Genomic DNA, 22,246 nt, shown 5'->3' on the forward strand with positions numbered 1-22,246 from the left:
ACTCAGACACGGCTCTGAGCAGCACTGTAAAGCCAGCCTCACAGTCCCCATCACGGCAGAGCAAACATGAGGCAGGTCTCGCAGGCTGGGTTTGAATCCCTGCCCTCGGGTGCCTCGCTGCCTCACCGGCCGAGGAATCAGACCGACAGCTCCCCGTCTGTCAGCTGTGACTCTAAAAGAAATAAACGTGGGATCGTTTTATTTTTTGCTTCACCGTGTGTATGCTTCCGTCTGTTAAAGGTTGGATTTTTCTGTGGTGGTTTCATAGTCTCAGGTCTGAGTGGGTGTAGCGTATAATAGACACAGTATATATGGTACACCATGCCATAATGTTTTTTTTCAGTTGGGTAGGCTCTCTCTCGCTACAGGCCACAAAAAGCTATCAAGACACATTCCTGCTATAGTTTCCTTTCCCTCTCCTATAATTCTGTTTTTATTTTTCTTTGTCGCATTATGGGGATAAAAATGTCCCCCTCTCTCTCATTGTCCCCGCTTCATCAGATTATTTTACTAGCCCAGTTTAACTCAAGAATTTTTTCATCCAAAGCGCCTCTTCTAAACAGTGAACAGTGAAGGTTAGATCATTAAGGAAGAGGTGATAGCTACAGGAAGACGTTGGGGCTAGGTTTGTTCCTTATTTTTTTACACATTATTGACACTGACAGTTTTGCATTTGTCACACAAAGGTCAAATGAGCGCTATCAAAACAATGTCAATCCTCAAAATGGCATTGATTCTGGGTATGGATTTGTTCAATCCTCTTGAAATTGAGGATGACGGACTGGCAGTCCAGCGAATAAGAGATCCCTTTGTGGATGTTAGTCCCGGCTCCGTTTCCCTCTGGCCTTTAAGTTGTGTTTGTCCCCTCGATAAATCAATAGTTACTTAAAGTCCGCTGTTGATGTCACTCAGCCAACCTTTTCGTTGTGTCTGCCAGAATACTAAATAAGCATGATAGAGCAGAAAAATGAATGTGGGGATAAATGTATTGATTTGAATTAGTTATTTATTTATAATATAAAATAAAAATCCAACGTCGACATTATTGAATAAAAAGTTTTCTCGACAGCTTCTTTACACTACAAACATTAAATGAAAGAGCTGCCAGCGAAAATACATTATAGAGGGATCATGGGGTGTAATAACACATTTTGTGTGTTTGCTTACATCCACACTTCTCCAGCCAGGAAATATACTTTAAGCTCAATCAGTACAATTCCATCAATTGCTTGTTGAAGGAGTATGGTATAGAAGTAGGGAGATTAGAGTAGCGAGTAGAGATTATTATGGTATAGTGTATAAGTATTACAGTAGAGGGTAGAAATTTATCAATATGGAATTTAAGGTTTAGTAATGGGTGTTTTGGACCCAGATATATCTGCTGTTTGGTAAAAGCTGTCATGCAAAGTGTTTCTTACGCTATCCTGACTGATAACTCACGATATCGGGTGGGTAAAAGACATAACTGCTTGATAACTGCTAATTATTTGTCATTTTCAATTAATTGAGTTGTTTTTCCATTAAGATTCAGCAGAGCTCGGGAAAGATAAGAGTTCAAAGCTCGTACCTGCTCCGCTCTCGTACCCACCAGATGGGAAAGGATTTTTGGGTTTATTTTGCTTTTGCTGTTGAATTTGCATATGCAACGTCTTTCTCACCGTACAGACACTCTTCCACAGCTCTTGTTGCTTTCTGGCCACTCCATAGTGTCCCTTCTCTCCTCCCTCCCACCCTCTCTCTCTCCCTTCAATCCCTCCCTCCTCTCTCCCCCGTTCATCCCTACCTCCCTCCTCTCTCCCTCATCCCTCCCTCCTCCTCCCCCTCTCTCTCCAATTCATCCCTCCCTCCCCCTCTCTCTCCAATTCATCCCTCCCTCCCCCTCTCTCTCCCTCATCCCTCTCTCCCCAATCCATCCCTCCCTCCCCCTCTCTCTCCCTCATCCCTCCCTCCCCCTCTCTCCCCAATCCATCCCTCCCTCCCCCTCTCTCTCCCTCATCCCTCCCTCCTCCTCCCCCTCTCTCCCCAATCCATCCCTCCCTCCTCCCCCTCTCTCTCCAATTCATCCCTCCCTCCTCCTCTCTCTCCCTCATCCCTCCCTCCCCCTCTCTCCCCAATCCATCCCTCTCCCTCCCCCTCTCTCTCCCATCCATCGTTCCTGCCCACTGTCCCTCTGAATTTCACAGGGACTTTATCTCTTCCGTTTCAAATAGGATTGAGACACACTTCGCCATGCCTTGGTTCAGTGTGCCAGAAAAGTCCATACGCTATATATATATATATTTATATATATAGATAGAGAGCTATAAAGTGCGAAAACCGGCTTAGTGGAACTTTTCTGCTGCCTACTTTTTATTGAAGATTTCTCTTGGTTTTCGTAAGTTGAAAGATGTTTTCGGAAGATTTCAAGTTTTAAATCGTTTGGTTACAGCCATGCAGAATCTGTCTCTGGTACACTCAACGCCCATAGTGGAGGGGAGCAGGGAGGAGGAGGAGGAGGGGGGGGGGGGGGGGAGGAGGAGGAGGAGGAGGGTGGGGGTGGAGAGGAGATAAGGCATAAGAGAGCCGGAGGAAAATAGAGATGGAGGAGAGCAGAAGAGGAGCATGTGGTAGAGAACAGTGGATGATCTAACAGATAGAGGAGAGAGAAGAAGACAGGAGGAGCGAGTGGAGCTGGAGGCGAATAGAGTTGGGGAAAAAGGAGGTGTACAATAGAGGTGGAAGGTAACAGAGAAGGGAGGAGTACAGAGGTTGAAGGGAGGAAGTGAATAACAGAGGAGGAGGAGAACAAAGGAGAATGGAGGAGGTGAAGAATAGAGGTTTAGGAGGTGAAGAATATAGATGGAGGAGTAGAGGAGGTAAAGAAAAGAGGTGGAGGAGTAGAGAGGAGGAGGTGGACCGTGTCACGACACCATTCAGAAGAGGAGAACCTGCAGGAGAGCCTCGCTGGGCGGTTGTTAAAATACAGACAGCCGGGATCTGAATTCATGAATTCCCTCTTTTGGAGATCTGTTTCCCTCCCCTGGTTACCCTCCCGACCTCTACGACGACCTCTCTGTGCTCGGAGGTCACCCAGCCGACCTCTGGAATAATTGCAAGCGGTGCCCCGTGCGAAGAAATGAAACCAACGGTATTCTCTCAGCACAGTGGTCTCATGGGCAAGACGGGAGGCTGTCGTTGTGTATTTTTATTATCTAAATCTCTGCTGCATATTTCGGTCTGGCCCATTAGTAGTTTGTGGGCGCTGTCCTGTTTCTGATTTAAATTCATCGCATTTCCACACTAATGCACTCTGTAGTGGCTGACACGCAATCACACGCACACACACACACACACACACACACACACAGCTTAATTGTTGCTTAGCTTAATTTACGTGTTTATCACGAGTCCTCCTGTCTAAAAGGTATCCATTTTCCTCTCCTAATTATTGTTTACTCCGCTCAGAGGGCTGTGATGGACACTGGTGGCCGGCTGCTTATCGCTCCGGTAACTGAACATTTATTCAGCATTTATTCATGCATTTTTTAAATTGATTTAAAAGTTGATTCTGGGAGGTTTGGAACCCTGGGTTCATGGAATGAGGGCGTGGGCTTCAGAAACCTTGTTACAGCGTGTCATCTCCAATACACAACATATTTCATATCGGTGGTATGAGTGTTTTAAATATTTTTAATTGAAAATTGACTTGTGGGTTGATAGTTATGTGTATCAGCAGATGTATCCTCATCCTCTACCAGCTTCTGAACGACAGATACACTCATTTATTTGAGATAAAAGTGTCTAATTCTTCCAAAGTTGTGATCAAAGTGATGTGTGTAGAGGTAACTTAATTCAGTAACTGGTTCATCGATTTCTACCTCAGCTCTTCTCGAATCTTGATCAAAGCTCTTTTAGAAATGTAACAGGACGCAACTAATGGCAACCCGGTTGTCAGTTGATGGATTCACAACGCCAACGACAAAGGGGGGGGGGGGGGGGGGGGGGGGGGAAGCTTGATATAAGACCAAGAGATTTCATCATTGTCTGCGCTGTTTGAAGGAAAGTCTAAGGAGCCAGACACCAGATGTGAATACATGCAAACTAATGAGGCCCAGCATCTTCCTAATAAACTATATAAAGGGTGTGTGTGTGTGTGTGTGTGTGTGTGTGTGTGTGTGTGTGTGTGTGTGTGTGTGTGTGTGTGTGTGTGTGTGTGTGTGTGTGTGTGTGTGTGTGTGTGTGTGTGTGTGCGCGCGCTTTGAAGATCTCTGTAGTTTCTTTTCAAAGTGATGACATGGTTTAAAATAATTTTACCGCCGACTCTAACCTCCTTTTAATCAGACACGGGTGGATCTCTGTGCGTCTCCTCTGGAAGTTCGCTGTAATCCGCCCAAGGACGGCTGTTGAATACCGATCCCTTCCCGCTTACTACAGTCTGTCGCTCGGGGAATAAAAAGTCGCACGGCGCTGCCCCCTTGCGGTGATCACCTGGTATTACACCTCGGTGGTGCGGCTGGCCTCTTTGTCTACCTCTAGCCGGCAGCAGGCTGAGGATGGAATTACGCGCTGATTTGATTTGCCACAGTCCAAGAAGCTAGGCTTATCTCTGTTGTTATATAATGGTGTAATGATGCGGTGAGCGAGCAGGTGAGAGGGTGCGAGAGTGCACAGAGATAATACATCTCCGTGCACTCTCGCACTGAAGATGGAGAGGGAACGAGGGATGTGTGAGAGTTCAAACACAGGGCCATGTTTTTCTTTCGTTTCTCACAGAGCTTAAAGTTTTTTTTTTTTTTTAACGTTTGAAGTGCAAGTTGCGGTTTTACAAGAAAAATTATAATTTTGACTTTTCCCTCTCTTGCATGATATACACTCGGATCTGTATTCGTATTATGAATCATCTCAACAAAATAAAATGAAAAAAAAACAATTGCGAAGTCTATCGTCGTCTTGGATCTCGTTGCGTTGGAGAGAGAAGCAGTGCGTGATCGACTCGTTGGCTGTTGTGTCCCGACCGTCACCTTACGTCTGTTCCCCGCAGCGGGGGATGGGGGCGTCGCGTTGTGCTGAGTGCGTGAGGACGGAGTGAGGGGAGTGGAGGAATTCATCAGTTTAAGGGATGTGAACACGATATTGAAGACAACAGCAGCAGCAGCAGCAGGGAGCGCAACAGTCTCTAGTGACGGACGGGACGAGAAGAGGCAGGTGGAGCTTCGGGTGTGGTGGCTGCTGTGGAGGTCGTCTCTGAACAGTCAGCAGCACTCTTTTAAACTAGAAAGAATATGGCTGAAGGATTGTGCTCATTAGCAGTGACTGGGTAAACACTAAAGCACAAACTTGTGTCTGTCATGTGTATCTTTTATATTGATGTTTATTCTAGTAGTTTTGAAGTTATACGGCTGTTTTTGTAGTTTCTTCGTTGTAGTATTATCTCACCACCGGAGGGCGCTGCTGCACTAATAATAATGATAAAACACTGCCCTTATCGGGGGGGGGGGGGGGGGGGGGACGACGACTACGACAAAACAACGCCACGGTATGTTGACAAAGTGAGGGACATGTAGGAACACCCACTATCTGCAAAAGTCTTTAAGTTTCGTCCCGTAAACACCCGTCAACTCTCCTCTATATGGTAGTCCATTAGTCTTCTGGACGTGTTGTTCTCGGGTTCCAACCGGGAAGAATATAACTCTACCAATCCGGATAAGAGGATCGTGTCCATGCCCTTGGATCTCACCAGAGAGGAGGTTTCTGTGTGTCGTTCCCGCCTTCGTTTGGGGGACAGTTGGGACAGCTGTGTGCTCGGTGTCGTCGAGGAGAATCGGACCCAGTCTCCCCTGCCTCTACGTGCCCTGACTTCAGATTGGGACTGACTCATATCGGTGGGCTTTCGGTCCCAAGACCGGTTCTTCTGCCTGGTCCCACCCCGGATCATCCCCCTCGTTATTCTGATCTGATTGTTTTGCAATCGCCTCGGCTCGAGTGCAGGAACTGTCCATTACTGATCGACTCTTTGAATCTGCGTTTCGGGACCTGAAAGCCTCGCCATGGCTTCACTGTATGAGAGGTTTGCGGGGAAAATCGACACCAACAAGTCGTTCCCGGAGCACAGCCCACCGGAGGCGAGTCTTCTCCTGGGACAGGGGGTCGAGGAGGAGGCAACGACCCCCGACCCGGGTCCGGGACCAGACCTGCTGCGACACCGCTTCCAACCACATTGCGAGGACGAGGATGTAAGAATGAATCTGATTTACCCTCCTCTATCTTCCATATCCTCCTCCACCTGACCTGATTCTCATGTTCTGGGTTTCCCTTCCCTGTTGTTTAGAAACTTTACCAATTTGCAATGACTCCGAGGCGAATGATTCTTACTCTTTGCTATCATTATACTTCGTGGAAAATCTCAGAACAGATCTAATCAGACTACTGGTTCATCCGACTATATTAAAATAGATGAATGGTTGTTTGTAACTGATTATTGATTACTGCTTAAACCATAGAATGATTCTAAGTCATATTCGTCAGACCTTTACGTCACTGGATGTCTGTCGATCTGATGACGCTCTGCCGACGGCTACAAAAACAAATAGGCCTATGTACCAAAAGAAAAAGCTCAATATTATTTTTTTTATAGTAAAACCTAGAGTCTAGTTAAAGGACAATTCCGATGTAAAATTGATTTGGGATATGTTTGGTATTATAACGACTTGGAACGTTTGTTTTGGAGTACAAAAGCCGATATAGGCCTGCATTCTTCAGTTGGCTGTTTTTAGCCGATTCTATCAAAACGCTATAAACTTGGAACGATTGGGGCATGTGTTATGGTAAAAACTAAATCTCTATTTTAAACCACTGAAAAGGCTAGAAGTAGAAGACTCGATAGGTAGATTGACGAACACAGATTGTGACATCCGTCAGCAACACGCAAGCTCTGTGTTCGCCACTCTACTTATCGAGTCTTAAAAACAAGATGGCATCGAAGGGTGAACTAGTGACGTAGGCTATTATGTGTATAAAATGTCCTTTTTAATAAACAATCTGTACACTTACAAAGTTATCAATGCCTTGTTTTATATGTTAAGACCCTTATTATACTACCAAAGAAGTGTCGGTTTACTTCTAGCCTTTTAATGGGTTTAAAATAGCGATTTAGTTTTTACCAAACAAATGCCCCCATCTTTCCAAGTTTATTGCGTTTTGGTATAATCGGCTAAAACAGCCAAGTTAAGAATGCATCTATTCACGCTTTTTTGATCCCAAACGAACATTCCAACTCGTTATCATACTAAACATATCCCAGATCTGTTTTACACCGGATTCGTCCTTTAAGTCTCTTGTTCCGAACATCTGGTCCATATTTCGTTTGGCAAATCCAATGTAACCAAACCAGATCCAATGCAGCCATGCAGCCATTAAACATAACCTCTTAACCTCATTTACTGTTTATATCTTCACTTGTTCCCGTGTACTTTATTTAGAAACGCCCCGCAAGATGTGCAACAAACCCAAAGCGTGCCTCCCTTCTCCTAATAGCGCTGTCCATGGTGCTGAATAGATCTGACCACCAAAAGCGACTCTGTTGGTGCTCTCAGCCTGACGCGTCTGTTGTTTACACGCTGTAAGGCATTGAGCTGACTTTGTTGTTGTTATCCCAGCTGCGTTTATTTATCTTTCAACCCGTCCCATTATCATACCCTCTCTATTGTTGAAGTAGTGCATAGTTTCACATCTCGCAGAGGTCGCAGAGCTGGTAAGGTCGGCCGATCGTTGCCTGGAACATTGTGTGGACGACCGCTGCTTCTACTGGTGCAGCTTCCTCCGTGTCGTACAAGCGGAAGCAGTCCTGGAAACATTGGGTGAGGAGGGCTGGTGTTGAATATTGCATGAGATGGATTTACTGACCTAAGCGGTCGTGCGTATTTTTGTTTTTGGGTCAACAGACCCTCTGACAAGATCTGTGATGAGTGGCCCGCCCCCTATTCATCAAACTCTAGCGTGTAGCTGTGGTTCCTTCCACCAACACCCGTCATAACTGTTCTTCCAGAGGTCCTCTCTGTTCCCGGGCAGATCCTGTAGATCCACATGGCTGAGGTTGCTTTAGGGCTCGTATTCCTATCTTTTTGGGTTGAAGAGCTTCTCTTATCAGGGTTTCAAGAGTCCCTGACCTCCGGTGCTAAGCAGCTAATCGTATCGACTTCCACAGCCTTATCGCGGAAGACTTCCCCACGTAAATCCATCGCTCTGTGATCTCCATGGTGGGTCTGGATCCTGCAGATCCTATCCTCCTCAGCTCCTTAATGCAGAGCCCAGAGAAAGGGATTAATTCCGCTGGGATCCGGTGCGGGTGTTGGTCTTAATGATGTGGAGAGATAGCGATGGTTTCACATGAAGATGGGGGATGGCCCTACGGTAGCTCGCAGGGGACAAAAAGCCATCAAGATAGCCCACTGAGAGACACTGTAGGGGGGCTCTTCTCTGATACTTATGGCCTTAAAGCCTCAGACACACTCGCACACACACCCACACAGCTGCTTCTCCTGTAAGCTGTGATGGACTAAAATAGATCATGAAACTTCATTAAGTAATCCCACTGCGGGAATGTAGATCACATTATAATTATAACTTGAGGTGTGACCATGAGTCAGCTCACTTTCCTTCATCAAAAAAATTAGTTCCTAACGATAGAAGAAATGGCTGTTTTACCATTAATATATTTTTTGTCTTTTGTAAACATGTCATAGCAAAAATTCCTTTGTTGTCCTCAACAAAGCATTCTAAAAAAAAATGCCCATACGGCAGTGCAAATGAGAGTAGTGTTTGAATGACATCAATACAAATATTGAATGAATTAAATACATCATTAACGCTGATTACCGAATGACAACAGCCTGCTGTGGAGCGATCGATTGCAATTTCCTGTTCTGTCTCGTTGACGCACGCTGCAATTTCTGAACACTGAGGGGTTTAAAATGACCCATTAACACTTTTGTTTTCCACACATTGGGCGTATTTTGTATTGACGGCGTACTCCTGCCTGAGTCAATCGATGAGATATTGATCTCAGGTTGAAGTCCCTCCCCTCTCTGCTGCTGTGTCCCCCGTCGGTGTGGTTTAAGGCTTCAGACTCCAATAAAGAAAAACCTTGTTTGCTTATTGTCACTGATACTAGCAGCTGGGCCATGTTTTCACTGGGGAATAGGATGTGTGGTCGAGTGGCGGTGATACACTCGTTGAACCGACCCACTTCCTGTCTGTCGTTTCCAGGGGTCGGGCAGCACAGGGTTTGTATATGAGATCTATTCCAGAGGCTAGGTTCCCCCTGTTGTTGGTCCGTCAAATCCGTGTGGGAAAAAAACAACCTACTGAGATTAAGCTGCCCCCTGCTGTCCTGTCCTAATCCTGCTGCCTCGACCCTCAGCCGTGAAAATGCACTGGAAATGAAAAAATGTCATTGTGTGCTCTTTGTTTGACATTTTAAACCGGTCTACGTTTGAACCTATCTGTAGATTTACCGTCCATATCGTCCCTCCCTTGGGTCAGATTAGACACTTTTTTTCATCAAAGTAAGTAACCTCTTTCGTAGAAATGAGTCTGCTTTTCCAAGCTTATCTTGGTAGATTAGGTTTTGAAGAAGAGGCTGAATGTATTAGTTACAGTACAGGTGCCGTCTTACTTCAAGCTCGTAACTTAACACAGAGAATCTTAGCAACGGTGCTATCTTCAAAACATTAGCATTTTAAAAGGGATAAGATTTTCTCTCTCTCTCTCTCTCTCTCTCTCTCTCTCTCTCTCTCTCTCTCTCTCTCTCTCTCTCTCTCTCTCTCTCTCTCTCTCTCTCTCTCTCTCTCTCGTTATATCTCATTCTATCTCTCTCTAGCACACACACAGAAACACACACACAAAAACACTTACACACACGCACACACACACAGAAGCACTTGGGCAAAATGTCAACACTTGCCCAAGGGGAGACTTTTATTTCCCTATTGTGCCCTGTGTTTCCTGTTCCTCCCCAGTCCAACCGGGACCCTGCTGACTCCAGACCCTGGTCTCCCTCTAATGGCCTTTTTCCATTTACCCTTTTTGCATCGTTGAGTCAAACCAGTCGCTAAGTTCACCCGCCCCGCATCCAAGGCGGATGCGGGGCGGGTGAACTTAGCCATTGAACTTAGTGAACTTAGTCATTGAACTTAGTGAACTTAGCCATTGAACTTAGTGAAGTTAGCCATTGAACTTAGTGAATTTAGCCATTGAATTTAGTGAATTAGCCATTGTTGGAACATGGAGCTATCCAAATGCAATAAGTTTGTGTTTATGTGAGACGCAGCTTGATTTGTCAATATTTGTTTGATTTAAGGAGATCACCACCCTGATTTTAGTTATTCGCTGGTAAAAAAAAAAAGCTTTGATTTGTCAAAGATTAGTCTTGGTCTAAAGACGACATTAGACAATAATTCTCACTTTAAGAAATCATCACCGATTTAATTGTGGGTTTTCCGTGTGCTTAAAACAAACCAAATAAAAGTCATCAAATTTTACGGTAGGCTTTAAAATTCAACTAAATGGGCTACAATAAGCGTGTTGTTGTGTCATGGACTCGAGCAAGCTCGTCGTCATCAGTTGAAGATGCACCCTGATCATAGTGATCGGGATGCAGATCCCAGCCGTGCGGTGCCTTGTTGCTGTACTTGGTCCAAAACTGAAAACGGAATGGAGCCAGGCCACTGAGGCCAGTGAAGCATAATGGAAAAAGGCCACAAGTGGTCCCAAGGGCTTTAGATAGCGGTGGTCTGGGTGTGTAAACACTGTATTTTATACCATGCTCGAGGGGCGCTCAGGGCTTTGGTGATCCCCTGCTGTGTGTGTGTGTGTGTGTGTGTGTGTGTGTGTGTGTGTGTGTGTGTGTGTGTGTGTGTGTGTGTGTGTGTGTGTGTGTGTGTGTGTGTGTGTGTGTGTGTGTGTGTGTGTGTGGGGGGGGGTTTTAAAGAAAAGTGACGGAGAGAAGTGTGTTTTTGAGACAAAAACAACAGTTTGCTGAATGGGTGATTGTTGATTCAGTTGTTGTGGATTTTCACCCCGCCTGCAAGCTGTCAATCACTCTCTGGAATCGTTCATTGTGATATTCTCACCTGTTTTCCAATTAGCATATCTCATATGATATCACTGCCTGCTCATTTGCATAAGTGGAAGTTGTGTATGCATTTAAAATTTCGATCCAGTCGTTCGAAACTACCTGTGAAACTCTGTTGATTTAGAAATCATGTATTGTATCAGTATGTTAAAGATGAAGCAGTATGTTCATATCAAGGTCACCTGTATTTTAAAATGCGCTTGTATTGTATATTTCTAATGGAGTTCTGTTTGAAGGTGCATTGTGTAAGACCAGCTGCATCAAGTCAGTTGATTGCAGATTTTAATCCACTATAGAACCTGCCCCCTCACCCCCCACCCCCCCTCACAAATCCCTCTCCAGCAGCAGAGGAGAGGCTACGATGGCCTATACTGGTATGGAACGGGCCAGCAGGTACTTCCGAAATGATGCCAAGGGATGAGGTTTCCTTATAGGTTCATACATTTTATTTTTTTGATTCGTCTCTAACTATAGATCAGAAGTTACGAGTAAGGAAGTAATTCTGAAGGACAAAGATGCTAAAGGTGACATATTCTACCACCAGGTGTGAGTGTGATTAGCTGTTCCAAGCCGTTTAGAAAATCTGCCTCTTCTGACATCACAAGTGGGCGTGTCCATCTAGATGGGTGCTGGACGCCTAATCACGCTCACACCTGGGGGTAACATATGTCACCTTTAAAGGCAGCCTCTGAAGAGCCGTGGGTCCATTCTGGGCCACAGAAGCAGGACGGGGCTGCAACATGGCGGGGCGCCGTGGAAGAGGCTCCGCCCCCGTTGTAGATGTGAAGAGTTGTAAGGTGACGAAAAGTGAACGGTTCTTATTTATATAAGATGATACAATAATTAAAATATACTTTCTGCAAAGTCTGCTCCGCCAGATTCCAACCAATTCGATACACTGCACCGTTAATATTTGATTTAATAATTTATGAATGAGGCTGGCTGACCACAGCCTGTCTCGAAATCATATTTTAGGCTGTAGTCATTAAAAAAAGAGACACAATGTCTTTCTTTATGAATACGAAAGGTTCAAATCCAGATTAATCCACAAGGTTTATGGGCTTTTGATTAAAAAACAGTATTTCTTTCAAATAGATTAAAAATATATCTTTCAATAAAAATGCAAGTTATGATTTTCATGTTGATCATTATATAAGTCGTTACTACAGAGCCCTGAACAAACCTCGGGTGCATGAGGGCAGATCACTTGTACGAATACTGACAACAAGGTTTCCCATTAACCTCGGTTAGAGCAAGGTCTGCTTCAGGTTATGTGCTCTGTTGCTAGGGAGGGCTCATGCTGTCGCCAAGGGCCTTTTGAGCACGAAATCAGCTCGACTTAATTAACGCCTCTTCCATTGTGTCCGTCTCTCTGCAACGTCGACAAGACCAACCGGCAGTTAATTTCCGTTGTCATCTGAGTTCTTTTGTAGTGCCGGCCCCTTGGCCCCTAGTCCTATCGGTTAGGTTGAAATTCTCTTTGAGTAACAACCTAATTCTACATTCATCAACAGCTTGGCTCTGTGTTCAGCGAGGCGAGAAGCATAACTATGGTTTATTAATCGTCTCACAGGGTTCTGATCCATCCAACACACACTGAAGAACCAGGATATTTCAACTGGTGAGTGTTTCGTTTCAGTTGGATTTGGAATTGGAGTTTGGATTCATTCTCTGACCAATCAGGGGTCGCCATATGGAAGTGACGTGCTCAAATGGAACAAAGGATAAAGTTGAGGTTGACATGTTTGTTTGTCCACTGGTGACAGAAAAGGAGAATACCTAAAAAAAATAATAATAATTATACTAATAGAATATCAATATACTAATATAACTTATAATACTGATAAATAATAACGATGAATAACTGACAGCTGTTGAGGTAATTAGTTACAGATGAATCCATTCAAGTCAATGGTATTTGTCTTCTCCTTAATCAAAGTTAGTTTCAGGGCTTCACAGGCCACATTTGACAATATATTTATCAAAGAAAGCAATATTGAGTAATTTTCACAAAGCCAATAATACCAAATGTGTCATCGATCCACAAGGGTATCATCACGGCATTCTAGTAGTACATGTTGCATTCTGCAGCTTGATAGACTCCATCCACACTCCATTCCTGCAGTATTTCTCCCAAGCGACCATCTTGCAATACACTGTAGACATCCCATCATTTCTGGTTGCTTTAACAGAGCCTCCATCTCTCTCTGTCTTCTGAATATGCAGCACCTTATGCCTCTGTCTGTCTGTCTGTCTGTCTGTCTGTCTGTCTGTCTGTCTGTCTGTCTGTCTGTCTGTCTGTCTGTCTGTCTGTCTGTCTGTCTGTTGTTCCTGTGCGGTGTGTGGATGATGATGGCAGATGGCAGACATGAATAACTATATATCCATATCTCTTCATGAGGCAGGTGGGGATGAGGGAGAAAGAGAGGGAGGAGGAAGGCAGGAGGAAGATGAGGGGGATAGGGCGGGTCTTTGTGGGGGGGGGGAGAAGGAGCAGAAGTAGGACAGGGATGGTGAGGAGGGGAGGGAGGAGGAGGAGGAGGAAGAGGAGGAGGAGGAGGAGGAGGAAGCGGAGGATAAGGTTGAATCAAGACGGTGCTCCTCTGTCTCCAGTGGGCTTAAGCTGAGCTTTGTCTTTTTTTTTGGAGCTTTAGGTTTTTTCTTCTCTCTGCCTTTCCATCTGCTCCCCTCTCCCCCTATCACTCTCACTCACTGCGCACAAAAACGCACACGCACACACAAGCATCTACGTGTAGACAAGGAACCACGCTTAAACGTGCTGCGCAAGCACAACTGGGAAGTTCCTACTTAAGATCACACACACACACACACACACACACACACACACACACACACACACACACACACACACACACACACACACACACACACACACACACAGACACTCACGCGCATGGATACATTCATACACATGTTCTCACACTGGTGCACACAAACACACAGTCCTTAAAAGTGTTCCTCTTTCTTGGTTGAGGGAGCTTAAGTGCTGATTTAGTCATTATTTATGACCCTGGGCGGTTTGGTGAAGATTTGGGAAGAAGAGACACACAGGTTAATATCCAGCACTACAGCAACAGCTCCTCACAATACCCTGAGGTGCTGACAGTTGGTGACAAAACTTAACAAGAGATGGCAGACTCTGTTATCAGACTGTCTTCGATGACAAGTGGTGGCTTCTTATTTGTAGTATTTGGTGTATGTGTGTGTTGTTTTTTTTAGGGGGGACATTTACCCTTTAAGAGCTGATGTCATCCGAAATTACCTCTTGTGACCACTAGAGGGCGGTGTAGTTTGTTAATAACGAAGGGAGAGAGCAAGAGGTACTGAAGGAGAAAGAAAGACTCTTTGAAGGACAGAATGACACAGGATGCTGGAGGGGGAAGCAATGTGGTAGTCATGACAAATTGTCCCGATTGATATATATAAGAGAGAGAGAGAGAGAGAGAGAGAGAGAGAGAGAGAGAGAGAGAGAGAGAGAGAGAGAGAGAGAGAGAGAGAGAGAGAGAGAGAGAGAGAGAGAGAGAGAGAGAGAGAGAGAGAGAGAGAGAGAGAGAGAGAGAGAGAGAATCCAAACGAGTGTTGAGGTTGAGGAAGATGATGGTGATAGCAGAGCCTTCCTCACATCTCTTTGTCTTATGAGGACACTGGTTGCCAACAACAACCCTTTGAAACCTTTTCGGGTAAAAGGGTAACATCCTGGTTCTCATATTTATGTGAGTTGATTTTGGAGTACAGATTGCACATTTTTCATGCTACACTAATACTTTACTATACTAGTACTATACTATATCATACTCTAAAAATGCCTATAACATCATTCAACAGTCTGATATTTTTGTATATCAGACTGCTACTATGAATAACAGGCCGTTGCTATGGGGGCTACAACCCCAGAATTGAACCGGCAAGGTCCTTTTCAAATTCATGAAATATTTTTTTTGTTACACACTACTTATTTCTTTAGTAAGTGGCTCTGGGATTGTCAGGATAAAGTACACCAGCCATTATCCAAAAATAACCCCCAACTGGGTGATAAATGGTTTAGGAGACAGCTCTGCGTAGGGGTCTTGAATCACCCTTGCATATAATACTTACATACTTTATGATACTATACTGGGGAAGTACGATCATTTCAGTTAGATTTACATTCAGGTCATTTAACAGATGCTTTTATCAAAGGCGACTTAAAACTTACAATCATTCACACACCGACGGTGTAGTCCAACATGCAAGGTGACAGCCAGCATGTCAGGAGCAGTCAGGGTTAGGTGACTTGCTCAGGGACACCTGGACACCCAGCGAGAAGGAGGCGGGGAATAAACTAGCAACCTTCTGGAACCCAGTGAAATATTCAGGCAAACGGTGAGAGTAATTTAGGCAAATGGTCTGAAAACTGTTGTGATTGGCTTAGACTTGCAGACTGTTCAATCCTGATCGATACAACCTCATCAAATCAGTACCGTGAAAGCAACCAATTAAATCCTCTCATGTCACCTGACCCAGTAGTTAGTTGTAATAAAATCATAATTAAATCCTTCAAACTCACTGTCCCTGGGTTCTCTCTGTTCCCTGAATCGGCCAATAAGAAGCCTCGTAGATTCCTTCCAAGATTTACCCAGGAAGTAACGGCAATAAACCAGGACAGAACAAACGATCGGTATTGATCCGAAGAGGGAACAACCGTAAAATGTTCTTGTTGAGCCGTAGCTCAGAGACGGGCCGCGTTCCAGAAGCTTATTTCCGGGGAGCGCCTCGCTCGTAACTGTCTGAGAAGATGGCTCCCTTTTTTAATGTTGATTCATACTGCGGGGAGCTGGAACACCGCTTCTACCATCACCATGCCAACCCCTAGAATTCTCCCCGGGATGATTGACACCTGTTGAAATAGAATACAGGAAAGATGTCAGTAGGAGATGGAATGGGATTAAGCAGCAGTGGTGGAGGTAGACCTTCATCGATGGTGGCGGTATGTGCTCACGTGCACTGTTAACGTGCACGTACCTGTACGAGGGGTGCGTGTGCACGTGCGTGTCGGTGCAAACGGATTCACCTCAGCCACAGGCTGAAAAGAAAAAGCCGGCAGGCCAAAGCAAACGAGCGCCCATCCGTGCGAGATAAAAAGACGCAAGCCCCCCATCCAAGCGAGATGAAAAGGAGTGTGCACACGGAGGTGATGGAAAAGCCGCAGAACCGTAATCCATCCCAGCATCGGTAGATTGAAGCGCTTGGCTTGAAGGAAAGGAGATCAGTCATGCTCGCAGCAATGTGCAATATAGGCCTAGTTGTGTGTTCTGTCTGTATGGCTTATAGCCTACACTAGAATATATTAGGTAGGCCTGTGCCAAATATATGAAATGTATCTCAAATTAATATATATCTCCAATTGTTTTTATTCATCCCGGGAATAGTGTTGTGTGTGTTTGTGTCCGTTTAAAACAAACCAAATCAATTAAATATCTCTTAAACGAATCATATTTTATGATAGGTTGTTATATAATCCTAGACACAATTATGTATGTGTGATTTTGTGTTGGACACACATTGCCATCCACCGAGAGAGGAGCTCTCACCTGCTTGATTCATTATGGTTTGTTCTTTCATATAATCATATAATTAAAAACACATAAAAGGCATTTTTCCATTAAGATAATATCCTACCTTATCTCCTACTAGGGTTAGTACAAGGTCCTTCCTTGTGTAACCCCTTAAACGAAAAACACTTATAATTGCATTGTGGGACATAATAGTTCTGATCATAACTGATAGAGCTATTGAACTTGATTAATACATAGAAAGCAGCCTTAGATTTAAACTAATGTCTGTCTGTCTAATGTCTTGTGTGTGTTCTCAGAACGACAAACAATTGGTAAGCAAATCAAGAGCAAAGAGGAAAACACCAAAATTGGAAATCAAAATTATTTCAGCACAGCATGCGCAAATAAAACACTTAGTCAATCAGTGGAATTCTTCAGCATACCCCCCAAATAAAAGCGACGGAAGACGTCACAAGAATATGTAAGCACTTCCCACCATGCGCAAATAACAGAAATCAAAACAAATCAAAATGCATCCAATCAAAATCAGCGTGGGCTCAACCAGGAAGTAGGACGACGGCACTCAGGAACGACACGGCATGGCGTCTGTGCTCGCCCTCCCCCAGAGTCCTCAGCTACACTCTCTCATGCCATCAGACCCCTGCGTCGGGGGTATGCAGGGTGTCTTCGTGCGGTCGGTCCTTGCGTGCCTTTTTGCATCTGGTGGTCGCACGGTATTCACATCTCACACGTAGGAGCAAACGCACGGATGGATGAACACGCCCCAAACACCTACACGGCCAGTGCAGCGTGCGCTCAGTTCATGTAACAGGTGAGCACATTCACTGGCCAACACTAATCTCACGGGATGGTTTGGATGCATGGATGCAATGGAGACAATGCGTCAATATTCTCAATCCTTATCTCATTCCTTGGTTTTTGAGTTTTCTGTTTGTGTTGGGACAGCCTCAACTGTTTCAACAGTCTCATTCCATCGCTCTCTCCCTCTTGCACTCTCTCTCTCTACTCCTACCCCCTGATGTTCTTGACTGAGTCTCAGTGAGTGGCATCCTGCAGTGACTTTCCATTCCCCACTCCCTCCCCCTCGCTCAGTTTGTCTGTTGTCAACATGTGTCTCTGCGACTTATCGTTCTTCCTCTGAACTCACCTCCCCCGCTGCTTCCTTGGCATAATTACGCCCTCTTCTCGTTATGCACAGGCATAACACACACATGCACAGGCATAACACACACACACACACACACACACACACACACACACACACACACACACACACACACACACACACACACACATACACATAACAACTCTGCAATTACACGCTCTAAGCCGAACAATTAGATGTCTCCATGTCTCTATCTATTTTGGGGGAAACATCAGCGTCTTAAGAACTCTATAACTGCCAAAAAACACTAATCTTTTATTTTGGCTTAGAGCAGTTTGGAGGGTGTCCTTCCAATCCAGAGGTCGCTGGTTCAAACCCCCGCTGAGTAGCAGTCTGGTGTCAGGGAACTACGGTACCACAAAGTTGCCTTTCCATTTAGTTTTTTTTAGGTTGACCCCTGAAATATTGGACTAACAGCATCCCTGAAATAGTTTATATCATGTACCTCACTAAACAAAACATGATGATCATCGATCGTCGGAAATGTTTCTATATGAGTGAATAATCTGTAAAAGGTTACATGGATCAATTATTAACAGCCTATCGATCCTCTGCATCCCTGTTCTCCTCCTTCTCCTCCTCTCCCCTTTTCCTCGTCCTCGTCCTCCTCCTCTTCCTCGTTCTCCTCTTCTTCCTCCTCCTCCTCTCCCCTTCCCTCCTCCTCTTCCTCCTCCTCCCCCTCCTCCTCCTCCTCCCCCTCCTCTCCCCCGCTCCCCTTCTGTTCCCAGACCTGCTTGTAACAATGCTCTAACACTCTTCCGACCGTGTCGTCTTCAACCCAGCATAAAACCACATCCTCCTCCCCCTCCCCCCTGGTCCACTTAGCCCCTGAGCCCCTTGGGGACCCCCACCCACACGCCACCACCCACCCACCCATCTACGCACCCAGCCCTCTCAATCTCTCCCCGAATCTCTCTATCCTTCTCTCACCCAATCCCTGTTCTACCTTTGTCCTACTCCTGAACTCTATTATCTCTCCCCTCCCTCCCCCCGTCTCCCTCCATCGCTCTCCCTTCCTCTTCCTGATTGGATGGAGGGCTCAGGGGGTCAGAGTTCAGCTAGTGATGTGGATCATTAGACCTAGTCCCTGGAGAGGGAGAGAGGGGGAGAGAGAGAGAGAGAGAGAGAGAGAGAGAGAGAGAGAGAGAGAGAGAGAGAGAGAGAGAGAGAGAGAGAGAGAGAGAGAGAGAGAGACTCAGATTTGAGCTGGACACCTGTTTTTCCTTCTGCTTAGCTAAACCGTTGAGAGTGGGCTGTTCACACTCACACAGTGTGTGTGTGTGTGTGTGTCTGTGTGTCAGTGTGTGTCCCCTCCTGGAGCCATTTTCCACTCTCTCTCTCCCTATCTCTTGCTCTAGCTCTCTCCCACTGCCTAACCTATCTCGCTATCACCCTCTATTTTGCTTTCTCTCTTCCCCCTATCCATCTCTCCCCTCCCTGTTGTTCTAACCTAAGTCTATTGTTTTTAACTCCAAAAGTGGCAGTGTCAATATTATTGGTGGTTGATCAGCTATGTCCCGCCTACTCTGACTAGATGAACCAATCACCATCAAGGTTACAAAAGTAATTAACCTCCAGGGTCCATTGCAGTTCTGTTATATTTAAATGAAAGGGTACTTTAAGTGGAACCTTACATGCATGTACTTCAACTCTGCTCTATATTTCACTTCATTACCACTATCATGGCAATTTACCAACCAACTAGCCGCCAACCTGAACATCATCTTCTAGTAATTAGCAGATTTACTGCCCCTGTGGTGGGCTAAGGCCTCACTCTACTTTAACAATACATTGTGCAAAATGTAATTATGGAAATGTATGGTGGGGATTCAGCTATTATCTCAGTGTAGCCAAGGTAAACTCGCAAGCAAAGCTAATTATGTAAAAGGTATATGAATAGGAATTAAATCATGCGTCTAACCCATGTTTGAGAGGCATTAACCTCGAATCAACACTCCAGCTGTCTCTGGGAAGATCTACGATTAAAGCTGACTGCATCCGTTTGGTATTTTCCTTAGTCTTGTTTGACAAATTGTATTATAAAATGAACCTTTGCAGAGGATTGTTCAGTGGAACACACACTTCCGTTGTGCTCCACAAAAACCCGTTGGCATAGTCTGTCCCAAAGTAGAGGATTAAATGTCATCCCTGGGTCATTTGAAAATCTTTTTTTTTTTTATGAATGATTGTCAGTTACATAAAGTAACACTAAGTCTAAGTGAGCCCTGTGATTGAGCTCCCCGAACGCTACGAGTTTTAAAAAAGAGAATTGAACTGAGAGTTCTAGGATGGATGTGGCCGTGTTATCCCCATGGTCACGGCCCATGCCGACTTCACACTACTTTAGTATAACGTTGTGTACGATCGTTGTATTGAGCGATGTGTAGTATATGGATTGTGCAACACAGCGTGAAGTCGTACTTCTTTGTCCTTGAAGCTCACCCTTTCTGAGGGAGCTCCGCTCATCCACACACACCTCGCCACTGGTTTCCCCTTGGCGTGCTTCTGAAGAGTATACTTAAAGGCACTTTGGCAGGGAAAGAACAATGCCAGCATTTAGCGGAACGTTCACTAAAACGTTCACGAATAATGCATATTTTTGGGTTCGTGAAAGTTATTCTCAAACAAAGTTTCCTCTTAATTATGGCTTCATTTTAGTAGCAGTGGCCCAATGGCTTGGGTGACTATGATGAAGATCACATAACACATATTGCCACGTTTAAAAACCAAAAGGACTTTGGTTGCACTCCTCCTTTTACATAACAGATGACTACACAACGTTATTAAATGAATTCAAACAACATGAAACAACATAGTTTCAGTCGTTGCAGTCTCCATATCAATCATCATGTCAGCGATTGAAAGCATTGCATGAACTAACATCTAAACATCATATACATTCACTGAACATAGAGTGGGAAAGTGAAATGCACATTTCTCGCTAGAAATGCAGAAACTTAAGAAGATACATTTTCAATGAGAACTAATTGCAGCCATTTTCAATTTCTGCAGACATAAACTTCGATGTATTGCTGTGTCTTCGACGATGGCGGATGCTTGAATAGGCAAACGGTCATATGGGTCATTTTGGGTCGGATTGACAAACAAACCATTCTGTCGTTTAGGTTGAAGGTAAAGTTGTTTTAGCAAGTGTTTGTTTTCCTGTTTTAGGTCGAGTATATTTATTGTATCTCTTCGATCCGTGAGACAAAGCTATTACAAGTTTCAACACTTTTGCCACTGGTTACTTTTAATTAGAATTCCCAATTATTTATAAACTGAATCACACACACACACACACACAGACACACACACACACACACACACACACACACACACACACACACACACACACACACACACACACACACACACAGTGCTCACACACACACACAGTGCTCACACACACACATACACACACACACACACACACACACACACACAGTGCTCACAATGCTCACACACACACGCAGCACTACCAGGCAGAAGGTCTAGTATTCACAGTCTCTCCATCAAAACGTCTCCTTTGTTTAATTTGTTCCCAATCTCCGGGACGTTGGCTCCACCGCCTCTCCCGACACACACATCTGGTCGGCTGTGTGACATATTACTCTCAGATGCAAACTGAAGGGGAATAGAAAAAAAAACACCTGAAAATAAAAACACGTACATTTTTTAATTTACAGCCGAGGAAATTGGTTTTCGTGTCGTGGGCCGGTAAGACGTGTTTGTTCTTAACTGGGGTCTGGCGCCGGGAAGTGTATAGTGAGTTGATGGAGTGGCCAGGTGCTGTTAACACTTGACTTGATTTTCTGTCCCCAGAATTGCTGAGAGTCGCTGGAATATATGAGCCCGCTTCTTGACCTACGAAAGGTCCACGGCTATAAAACGATAAAGTACACAGGCGTATGGCTAGTCTTAAGGTTAAGAACAAAAAACCTAAACCTAACCGGGACATTCATCAAAGTCAGTAGGTTTAGATGCATGTCATTAAGGAGGCCGTTTGGGGTTAGGGTTAGTAACACACCCCGGCCATTACGCTAATCACGCACCATGTGTATTATGTCCAGCTCCCAATTTCTACACGTGTTGTGCACACACAATCACAATAACTCTAAGTCTGTGCTAATGTAACTCCACCGTGCCCTAGTTCTCTGAGCCTCCTCGTCCACTCTCGCACCAATTCTCTCTGTTCCACGTGTTCAGTCCCAAGCGGAGTGCAGGCTGCAGCCGTGCATGCGTGTACTTTTGTCCTTGTGTTGTTATGAAACCCGGGAAGTGTTGCAATGAGTTTCTGATGCGTCTGTAGGTAGGAACAGAGCTGCTCTCTCGTTCTCCCTCGCCATCTCTCTCTCCCTCCCTCCCTCCCTCCCTCTCTCTGCTCTCTGGTGCATT

General features: G+C 44.9%; 1 protein-coding gene across 3 annotated transcripts in view; it reads left to right on the top strand.

Annotated features, from left to right (window-relative positions):
- dpp6a (dipeptidyl-peptidase 6a) overlaps nucleotides 1-22,246 on the top strand; it is a 170,519-nt gene that overhangs the window by 50,352 nt on the left and 97,921 nt on the right. Inside the window, exon 1 of one of the 3 annotated variants that reach the window (XM_030348972.1) lies at nucleotides 5,506-6,212. The exons of the other annotated variants lie outside the window; for them this stretch is intronic. Coding sequence (XP_030204832.1) covers nucleotides 6,027-6,212 — 186 coding nt within the window. The 5' untranslated portion in view covers nucleotides 5,506-6,026. Of the gene's footprint in view, nucleotides 1-5,505; nucleotides 6,213-22,246 lie in introns of those variants that run through there. 3 annotated transcript variants of the gene reach the window in all.

Source organism: Gadus morhua, chromosome 23, assembly GCF_902167405.1.
Source record: "Gadus morhua chromosome 23, gadMor3.0, whole genome shotgun sequence".
Lineage (NCBI taxonomy): Eukaryota > Metazoa > Chordata > Actinopteri > Gadiformes > Gadidae > Gadus > Gadus morhua.